At 35.8% G+C, this 11,609-nt stretch overlaps 1 protein-coding gene across 1 annotated transcript; it reads left to right on the top strand.

Moving 5' to 3' along the window:
* Positions 1-6,678: 6,678 nt before the first annotated feature.
* On the top strand, positions 6,679-8,622 carry LOC141690143 (arogenate dehydratase 1). The gene has a single exon (XM_074494801.1). The coding sequence runs from the start codon at positions 7,096-7,098 to the stop codon at positions 8,305-8,307; it is 1,212 nt and encodes a 403-aa protein (XP_074350902.1). The 5' UTR covers positions 6,679-7,095; the 3' UTR covers positions 8,308-8,622.
* The last annotated feature ends 2,987 nt before the right edge of the window (positions 8,623-11,609 follow it).

The following is an 11,609-nucleotide window of genomic DNA, read 5'->3' as shown; positions in this document are numbered from 1 at the left end:
TTGCTTGACATAAACTTCCTCTTCCAGAAATCCATTAAGAAAAGCACTTTTGACGTCCATTTGATGTAGCTTGATCTTCTTGTAGCATGCATAAGCAAGAAGCATCCTAATTGATTCCTATCTAGCTACTGGAGCATAAGTTTGATCAAAGTCAATGCCTTCTTGTTGGTTGTACCCTTGTGCTACAAGCCTTGCTTTATTTCGAGTAACAGTACCAAATTCATCCACTTTATTCTTGAAAATTCATTTTGTACCAATGATTGAAGCATCCTTTGGTGGCTTGACCAGTTCCCAAACATCACATCGTTCAAATTGATTGAGTTCTTCTTGCATAGCCGTGATCCAATTTTCATCTTCAAGTGCTTCTTTGACATTCTTGGGTTCCTCTTGAGCTAAAAATGCAGCGTAAGCACAAAAATTTGCAGTGCCTTTTCTTGTCTTGAGACCATCAGAAATATCACCAATAACCTGTTCTGGAGGGTGATTCTTCACTGTCCGTGTAGCTTTTGGCAATGAATGCTTTGCAATATCTTCATGTGAAGTCTTCCTTATCTTAGATGGAGGAGCTAAGTCTTCACCATCATAGATTGGCATTTTATCCTTTGCTCTATTTCCTCTAGGACCATCAAGAGTCATCTTTGCCATCTTTACAATTGCATCATCAACTGGAGTAGAAGGTTCTGCTTGCTGACTTCCTGAGGCAATTTCAATTTCAGCTTGTTGTTTTCCAGAATCAGTCTCTGTTTTAGCTTGCTGTTTTGGAGTAGCCTTCTCTGTTTCAGCTTGCTGTTGTCCAGCTTCAACTGCATCATCTTCCTCGTCTCTTGGAAGATCATTGTTAGGTTCTTGAAAAGTAACATCTATAGATTCCTCAACAATATGCGTAGACAAATTATAAACTCTATAGGTTTTACTATTCATAGAATAACCAAGAAAAATAGCTTCATAAGATTTAGCATCAAATTTGCCATCATTACCGATTGTCTTGAGCACAAAACACTTTGAGCCAAAGATTCTGAAGTAACTGATGTTGGGCCTCTTTTTCTTGAGCAATTCATATGGAGTCTTGTCCAAAATAGGTCTTATCAATACTCTATTCAGAACATAGCATGCTGTGTTGACTGCTTCTGCCCAAAAACTTCTAGGTAACTTGCTTTCTTGCAACAAAGTCCTTGCTGTCTCTTGCAGTGACCTATTCTTGCGTTCCACCACACCATTTTGTTGTGGAGTCCTTGGAGCCGAAAATTCATGTGATATTCCTCTTTCTTCACAATAAATAACAAAGTCTTTTTGGAATTCACCACCTCGATCACTCCTTATTCCTACAAGCTTTGTATTGAGCTTATTCTCAAGTAATTTAATTAGTTTCTCAAACTCATTAAAAGCAGCATCTTTAGTTCTAAGAAACAATACCCATGTAAAACGAGAATAATCATCAACAATTACAAAACTATATTGCTTACCTCCTATACTTTTATAAGCTTCTGGACCAAATAAGTCTAAATGTAAAAGTTCTAAGGGTTTAGAAGTAGATACCATTTTCTTTGCTTTGTGAGTACTTCTAATTTGCTTGCCTAATTGGCATGCCGAACACATCTCAGTCTTGACATACTTGATTTTGGGTAAACCTCTGACTAGCTTCTTCTTTGAAAGCTTGTTAAGTAAGTCCATGTGAGCATGACCCAATCTTCTATGCCAAACATAAGGATCAGTGTCTATTGTAGCAAGACAGCAAACTGTTTTCTGCAACTCAAAGTCCAAAATATATATATTTCCATCCCTTCTAGCAACTAGGGGGACTTTGTTAGTACCAATAGTAATAATACACTTATCAATACCAAAGTTAACAATATGACCATCATCATATAACTGACTTATGCTAAGCAGATTATATTTAAGGCCTTTAACATATTGAACTTTATCAATTGAAATGTGTTTATTACCTATTTTACCTTTTCCAAGAATTTGAAGAGTTTTGCTATCACCAATAGTCACTCTTCCACCCTTTTTCATTTGAAGACTCAAGAATTGTGCTTTGTCTCCACTCATATGTTTAGTACATCCGCTATCTAAAATCCATTGAGTTGATTTGACTCGAGCGGCAAGACACATCTACAAAACACATAAAACAACTCAACCTTTTGGTACCCAAAGTTTGTTGGGTCCGACATGGTTAGCAGATAAAACATATAAAACATGTAAATCAGATTTCTTTATCCATTTTTGGATAAATCTAGGTGATTTAACTCTGCCAGCCTGATGATGGTAAGCTGTCTTTGTTCTGCCATTCTGATCATAGTAAGCTGTTTTCTGTTTGTTTCCTCCATGGTATGATTTTTGTCCATTCTAAACTTTGCAATGCTTTTCAAGATGCCCTTTCTTTCCACATCTGTTGCATATCTTCCAAGGCATAGCATAATCATAGGGTATGCCATGTTTTCCTTCATATCTTAGAGTTTTGTCCTTCTTGTTTGCATTCATTCCAATTCCTTCTCTGACCAATGGAATATTTGTGTTGTTCATCATAAATTTGAGACTTTCTTCTCCTTGAACAAACGATCCCATGCCCTTTTTCAGATCCTCCACTTCCTTTGTGAGCAGATCAATCTTTTCAGCTTGCTGACTTATGATTTCAGCTTGCTGAGATGGTTCTTCTGCTTGATTTGAAGGTGTTGCATCTATTGATTCTCTGAGTTTGAACAGCTCCAAACATTCATCCCTTGCTTCAATCTCCTTCTTTAACTCTGTGATCTTCATTAATTGAGTCTTGTTTCTTTTGAGGAGAATTTTGTTGAAGTTTTCCACATGACTAACTTTAGCTTGAAGATCCTTGATTTCAGCCTCTTTGTCGGCTTGTGTAGGTACCTTCTTGTCAATCCAAGTATCTACTTTGCTCATCAAATCTTGAACCATAGACTTGAGATAATTATTCTTCTCTTTTAGCTTGCTATTTTCAGCTTTAAGAGAATAATATTCACCCATAGATACATTCTTACATTCCTGCATGGTTAGTGGTTCCAAAACAATATTTTCAGAAGATAAATTATATTTACAAGAGTTTACCTCACTCTGATCTTCTTCTGAATCACTTTCTAGGTATCCACTTTCTGAATTTCCTCGAACAGAATCATCATCAAGTCCAACTAGGGCAAGATTGACCATGTCTCCACTTGAATCATCACTGGAAACTGAGCCATCATCACTCCAAGTCATTAGAGCTTTAGCTTTCTTCTTATCCTTGAAGACAATTTGCTGTTTTGACTTCAATTTGTAGCAATCCCGCTTATAATGGCCTGGCTTTCCACATTCAAAGCATGTCTGATCTTTAGAATCCTTGTTGGGCTTCTTGTTGTTGGAAAATCTGCCTTTATCTCTTTTCAGCTTGTTCTTCTTCTCGATCATCTTTCTGATCTTCCTGGATATTAAAGCTAGTTCTTCGTCTGACTCATCTTCAGATTCCAGTAAGCTATCATTAGTGTGAAGAGCTAATTGCTTCATTTGAGCAACTGGAGCTTGCATAGAACTTGATTGGCTTTCCTTGATTTTGCTTTCAAATTGTTCCAATTCTGCAAAAACAGCCAATTGATCCATAGTATCTATAGTTGGAGAGGATTTTAGAGCTGTTACCTTTGGTTCATAGATAAATGGCACAGCACTAAGTATCTTCATGTTGATTTCCTCTTGTGGGATATGTTTGCCAAGCTGCTTTAAGGCATTCAGATTTATCTGGAATCTAGCTTGACTTTCTCGAATAGTTTCTCCATCTTGAAGCTTGAAATTTCCAAACTCATTCATTAGTTTACTCAATTTCACCTTTCTTAAACTCTTGGATCCTTCGTGATACAATTCCGGAGTATCCCATATCTCTTTAGCTGATTTGCATGAAGTGACTTTATCACATTCACTAGGACATAACCCATTCATGAGAGAATTCCTAGCCTTTCCATTGAAGCTGTATTTGATTAGTTCAGCCTCTGTGAGATCATCAACGTCTTTCACTTTGCCTTCTTTGTCCTTGAACTCAAAAGGACCCTTCTGAACAACTCTCAAAGCTAGTGGCTCCCTGGATAGATACACTTCCATGCGACCTTTCCACCAGTTATAGTTTTCTGTACCAAGCAAGAGAGGTGCTCGGTAATCTGAGGTTCCTTCGGGATATTTGTCAGCCATTTCGATCGAATACTATTCCTGTTACAGAAAGATTAGTATACCAAAGCTCTGATACCAACTGAAATTACACCTAGAGGGGGGGTGAATAGGTGATTATGGCTAACTAGGATTACTTTTAAATTTTACCCGATAATAGCTTACTGAGATTTTATCAACTGAACTATAATCTGACAATGATAGTAAGCTGAGATGACTAAATACACTGCAGAAAATAATGTGCAGGAAAGTAAATAGAACACACAAGAATTTTAGCCAGGTTCGACCCCTAAGCCCCTATGGTCTACGTCCTGGTCCCTTACCAATTTGGTAAGAGAATATATTATTGATCAATGAAGGTTACAACTACAAGATACAACAATATATCTCCCTTTATCCCAACTGCTGATAATGGCTTGCTGAAACCCTTTTTAAGAATCTGCTCTCTAAGTACTATACTACCCCGTAGTACAAACTTCTCTAGCAAGTACCACTAAACTCTTGTTTCCCTAGCCAACTTATCCAGCAACTAATCAATACAATTGAACAATACAAATCAATGATAAAGTTTACAACTCAAACTATAAACTCTCTCTAAGATAAAACACATGTATATATTGAGAGCTCGAGAGTATTTTGAAATCAATAAATATCAGGAGTTGTATGTGTTCTTGCTTGCAAATTCGTCCTCTTATAAAAACTGCAAGAAACCATATATATAAATAACCACACATTAACATTTGAAACATTCTCAACAACTTACAACGGCTAGAATCCAATTCTACCGTTTAAGATCGTTAGGATGGTTTCCAACGTTCATGTGTACGTTAGAAAGAAGAGAAAGAAAGATGTTCAACGTACAGAAAATATCTCTTCTATTTTGTAGAGTATAAAACGTTTTAATCAGTAGATAGAAGATAGAGTTTGAAAGAAAAACAAACTCCTATTCTTTAGGAAATCAATTTGAATGATTAAAAACGATTTATAATTGAGCTCTATATATATAATGCACGTTTATTATATTAGAGAAGTCCTTACAACTGATATATATGAAGATCCTATAAAATCTCCATGAAATTCGACTTCCTTGTTGAATCTGGACTGTGCATCTTGGCTTGCTGTTATTCTGACAATCGTGATCATAGCTTGCTGAAATAGATTACTATCTTATGATAGTTAGCTGAAATAGATTACTGTCTTATGATAGCTTGCTGTCATGATACTTAAACAGCACTGATATCAAGCTTTTATCTCCTGCAAACATTCTCAAATACCAACATGATGGCTTGTTGTGTTGTGATCATAAAAACTAAGGAGTTACAATAATCACCTGGACAAAACTATACGATTTTTCTCTCATTCTTTCAAAACACTCTCTTTCGACTCTAAGGATGAATTGAAAAACAAATTTGCGATTTGGTATTTGAATAAACAATTTCATGGCTCTAATTTAAACGGGTACTAGTTACTTTTCAAATTTTATGCTTTTGTAGAGTTTTCGGAGGATTTGAAGACAATTACTAATTTTTAATTGATTTTGCAAGTGATTTGGACTTCAAAATTGGGGTTCAAGTGAATTAGTAAGCATATACATCTATTGATTTTGTTTAATTGGTAAACGGCCGTTAAACATTATCAAAATATAGGGGCGTGTTGAAACTCAACAATTCCAGTTACTTCTATAAAGATAATAATTAATGAATATTTTTAATTTATATAAATGATTATAATCCTTAATTTAAAGTAAAACTTGAGATTGATATTTTAAATTAATTATCTATAGAACAAATAACAAAGATATTGCATGGTAAAAAATTATATGACAAAAAAATGTATTGTCACCTGAAACGCAATTAAATTAATATTTATATCACATATATAACCAATTTTTAATTTAAGATACCAATTGTTTGATAATATTATCAAATGCATAAATTTTAAATAATTTTCAAGACGCTCACAGCGCGACTTTACATCCTAGTGGACATAATATTACTGAGTAACGGTTTTGCAACCGCTTGGCATTAGGGTTGCAGTGGAAAAAAAGTAACACACCAAGTAAGAAAATCTTGTAAATATTTGTTACTATTACATCTCCAAGTCAAGATAAGCTATCTTTGTTAATAATTTTTTACAAGTTGCTTGTAAAGTAATAATCTTTTCTCAGTATTTGAGATACTTATCCAAAATTCCGTGGTATTAAATAGTCTTTAAAATTGCAGTAATCTTTTCGATACCATCCAAAATATTGGATTGTGGAATCCTCAATATTCCAATATCCAATTTATAAATCCAATATATCCCTTTTCAATTTGCATATCCAATATCTATAACTTTTTTTTTGGTCAGGCAATATCTATAACTTTTAAGACAACTTTTACCATTAAAAATAGGTGAATAATAATATTTCATGCTACGTGGAATAATTGGAAAACAAATCAAAATGATCACGCACATAACTCTTACCTACCATCTTTCAGATAAAAAAATACGTAAAAAAAACTTATAAATACGTATAGGACGTAGACATTATAGTGGAGAGGTTTCAAAACTAAAACGTAGATTTAGTGGAAGCGGGGGTAGGTGTGAGATTGACCAAACCATCTCCGTCCGTTCATATCTTCTACTTTCTCTCTATCATTTCATATTTATACCCCAAACTCACCCCTCCTTTCCCCTCAGCTTGAAAACTTTCCTCAAGCTTCAAACATATAAAATCTCGAGATTTCAGTCTAGGCTAGCCCCCTATTCCCGTATATATCAAATTATCGAGTTTGCAATCTAGGCTAGCCCCCTGTTTCTGTATCTGCACTCGTATAAATTAATTTATCGAGTCTGCAGTCTAGGCTAGTCCCCTTATTTCCGTATATAAAATATCTGAAAAAATTATCGTTTGGTTGTAGTCCAGGCTATTCCCATTGTTTCTGAACACAAAAAAATTCAGGAAAAATGCAAGCGCTATCCCCAGCAACGAATACTAATCTGCAATTGTTACTGAGACGGAGAAAAGTGAACCGAGTTGCTCCGAGACAAATGATTATTCGTTCTGCATACCGATTCGACTCGGCTAACGCGAACTTTAGCCGAGCCGACTGGCAAGCTTCTTGTGCAATTTTAGCAAGTAAAGTTGTTTCTCAACAGGACACCGAAAAAACCGACGAAATTACTGCCGTTAATGGTCACAGGACGTTAGATGTGGTTCCTGTTGATAATTTACCCAAGGCGCTGACTATTACTGATCTTTCTCCAGCTCCTATGCACGGATCTACGCTTCGTGTTGCGTATCAGGGCGTTCCAGGAGCTTATAGTGAGGCTGCAGCTGGAAAGGCGTATCCGAAATGCGAAGCGATTCCCTGCGATCAATTTGAGGTTGCTTTCCAGGCTGTTGAGCTGTGGATTGCTGATCGTGCTGTGTTACCTGTTGAAAACTCGCTAGGAGGAAGCATTCATCGTAATTACGATCTTCTGCTCAGACATCGTCTACATATTGTTGGAGAAGTTCAGCTTCCTGTGCATCACTGTTTATTAGCAATGCCTGGGGCTCGAAAAGAGTACTTGACTCGTGTTATTAGTCATCCTCAGGCGCTGGCGCAGTGTGAACATACGTTGACCAAGCTGGGATTGAATGTTGCGAGAGAGGCGGTTGATGATACAGCTGGCGCGGCTGAGTTTGTTGCCAATAATAAGTTGTTGGATACAGGCGCGATTGCGTCAGCACGAGCTGCTGAGCTGTATGGATTGAGTATTCTGGCTGATGGAATTCAGGACGATTCGAGTAATGTTACTCGGTTCGTCCTGTTGGCTCGTGAGCCGATCATTCCAAGGACTGATCGGCCATTTAAAACTAGCATCGTTTTTGCTCATGATAAAGGAACATCTGTTCTATTTAAAGTGTTGTCTGCTTTCGCTTTTCGTAACATTAGTTTGACGAAAATCGAGAGCAGGCCTCACAGGAACCGTCCAATTCGACTAGTGAATGATAAGAATGTCGGAACAGCTAAGCATTTCGAGTACTTGTTCTACGTTGATTTCGAGGCATCGATGGCGGAGCCTAGAGCACAAAATGCCCTTGCGGAAGTTCAGGAGTTCACATCATTTCTCAGGGTTTTGGGGAGCTATCCGATGGATATGACTCCGTGGTCTCCTTCACGGGAAGATTAACGGCGTTATCGTTTATTCTTATGAACTAAATAATTTTATTATCATTTTTATTTTTTGAAATTAAAGCTGCTTGTTCTTGGGAGATTATGATTAAGAATTTTAAATAATCACCAAGGAAACAAAGGAGGCAAGAAAGAAAGACTGTTAGGTAAATATTTATATATAATATGAAATGTGTGTGTTAGAGTTTAGGATTGCTTGGTAATGTATATAGTTAAATGTATACACCAACCAATCTTTTAGTGTTAAATTGAACAACCAATCTTTCTGTGTTGTCAACTGCCCTGAACAAAGAAAACTTGCAGATTGCTCTTCCATTTTGCCTGCATAATTTTTGCTCACAACATTTTATTCACAAATATAATGTTGGTTAAGATTTGTGTATATTTATGAGACACGTGGGTAGATGCCAAATTCGACGTAACTAGGCAAATACGATACACAAAAAAATATAATAGAACTTCGCAAGTAGGCAAATCCCACACACAAAGAAATATAATAGAATCAAGTTCGATATACCAAAACAAAGACACCTTTGTAGGAATATGTGACAACAAATAAGACAAATTTTGCATCGAGTTTTTTATACAGTTGACGCATTCAATAAGAAGTCGTTATTTTGATTCGCAAAAAATATGTGAACAAGAATAAGTAATACGTGAATGTAGTAGGTGAATGAGTATTTTTTGGGCCAAGTAGGCGCTTAAGTACTTGATTTCTTCTAAGTAGAGTGTTTAAACAATATAATCATTGTTGAAGATGGCAAGCAAACCGATTAAACAAACGTATAGGTCATTATATGGTAATGCTATTGTCATAAACTTAATACTTAATAGAAAGCATGAAGACAAGATACTTGGTATTCTAGGTGCCCTGTCTCTTAGATTTTGCAGTTCTTAGCTACATTTGTTGTTGGCTTGTTGCTACTTCTTGCTTCAGCTTACAAACTTTTCACGAAATTACAAGTGTATAACGTGTTCTCTTCTGCTCCGCTGAAGAATTTGGTTGCCAAAGATCTCAAAGTAGCCAAACCTTATTTGTTTCCAAGTGATCCTGAATTTATGCATAGTGTTGACAAGAGAGGTGAGCATCGTTATAAGCGGACAAAATACGAGTATATATAAGTATCTAGAAAACCGATCTTAATCTATGCAAGTGTCGACAAGAAGGATGATCATAGTTATAAGCCGACAAGATATGTAAATAAATATTAAGTTGAACCAAGTGCTCGGTTCAACTTGGTTTTAATACTCTTAAAAGGTAAGCATAGTTGGGTTCTTGATTGGGCGAACTTAATTCATTTCGACTCGGTTTTAAAACTTTTAAGGGGCGAGCATTGTTCGGTTCTTGACTATAGTTAATAAGTACCAAGTACTAACTATAGTTAAGGAGGGTGACGATGATTTGATAAATTGGATAGAAAGTGGTTTGGTTACTAGAGGGGGTTTGGTGACAGAAGTGGCTGATGATGCAAATTTGGTGGTAGGTGAAGGGCTTGTAGGAGAGGTTTGGTGTGGTGGCTGTTGAAACTTGAAAGCCCATCTTTAACGCACAAAAGAATTAGTCTTCATGTTCAATAGTAAACCATGATGCCATGTGATGAAAATTGTTAAGAGATACTAGTATTTTATTTTGATTAAGATGTGTGTTTCTCGAATCATGAAACTTTGATTTCATACTCATTTGATTGTCAAAATCATCTGGCTAGCTCTGGTTATAATATCTGTAATCTGACACTTATTATAGTGATTTTTCTTTTTCTAGAAATGATAAATTTGACAGTTTAATTTGGTTTGTCAAAAATGTATTTTTTTTCTGAAATAGACTGCTCAGTGTAGAGCAGATGGGAAGGGAATTTATTATCTTGGTATCATTTTTCCATGGTGTATTATGTTGGTATCTAGTATATTTTAGAGGAATATTACTTTTTCATTAGGAATTATTTTAAACAATTGTAAAGATGCGATTTGACTTTCTTTTTTGATATTAATTACAAGAGAAAAACCAAATTAGGATAAATGGAAAAAATCACAATTTTTGTTAAAGTTTATATAAACATCAACTTTTGAATCAGAATGGATTGATACAGTGATTGGCTCCTTGCAGAAGATCAAAATTTTCAACTTTTGTGATGGCTTTATAATGTGAGACGCTTACGGTACATCTCCTTCAGCTACCCAACAATATACCCTCCACAAGTCTTTCACTCAACTAAACTACTGACATAGGACACTCACTACTAGTAGGGGATAAAAGTAGAGGCATAAAAAAACAAACACACACGTAATCATAAGATCAAAAACTAAGACCAATGCTTACGGACCAAAACCAAAAATGAGGATTACCACTATCATCTTGATATTTGTATTAGTGCGTATGTAATTAATAATAAATAAATAAATTATCAATGTGTTTCTATTTCAACATATGTATTGACATCATATATTATTTTATATGTTATACATGATGAATTAAGCATGCCAGTTTTTACGAATAAAACAACCTCTCTTTTACTACAAAAACACAATTTGCACGCTTTTAAACTCCTCATGCTACCCTCGACCTGGCTTCAAAAATGATATAAGTGGTGACTTTGGTTCCAGTGGCTATTGTCACGGGGTAAGATTTTCAATTCTGAATTTCTTGATCAGTGCAACCTACTTAGCCGTCTAAGTAATCAGCCTTCTCGAGAGGTTGTCGCCCAACAACCTCAGCAACCCAAACACAACAGATATAACCAAAAATACATGCACAACAAATTTCAATCGTGTGTGCAAGTGTGTCTAATTATCAAGTAAATGTAAAAACACAACAGATTTACGAGCCTGAATATTCAACCTTTTATTGACCAACAATATAAGGATAAAACCCCAATATATGCTTACAAACTTTGCCTATTACCTAACATATAATACAAATGCAAAATACAATATGAACTTGTATAGAATGATATTTAGATTACATTCATGAAATGCCTATCTATACATAATAGAGCCAAACTGCCCACACATCCCCAACTGCCGGCAGTTACAAGCAGTTCCAGAATTTGAATGTCTTGAAATTCGAATTTTCCCATAAAGCCTTGAGCCCCAATTGTAAGATAGTTACTCAGCAACCCATTTTTGCATATCCCAGCAAATACACACACACACATAAATATATATCATATATATAAATCAGCCCCCACGTGCCACACACGTGCCCACGTTTTTTACTTACCCCTCCAAGCTAAACTCCCAACTCACTGTTGCCCACACATAAATCATATTGGGTTCCGAAAGCATAAAACGCAGCGGATAAAC

Source organism: Apium graveolens, chromosome 10 (genome assembly GCF_009905375.1).
Source record: "Apium graveolens cultivar Ventura chromosome 10, ASM990537v1, whole genome shotgun sequence".
Classification (NCBI taxonomy): domain Eukaryota; kingdom Viridiplantae; phylum Streptophyta; class Magnoliopsida; order Apiales; family Apiaceae; genus Apium; species Apium graveolens.
Note: the sequence above shows the minus strand (reverse complement) of the source record. Positions and strands in the feature narration are given on the sequence as shown.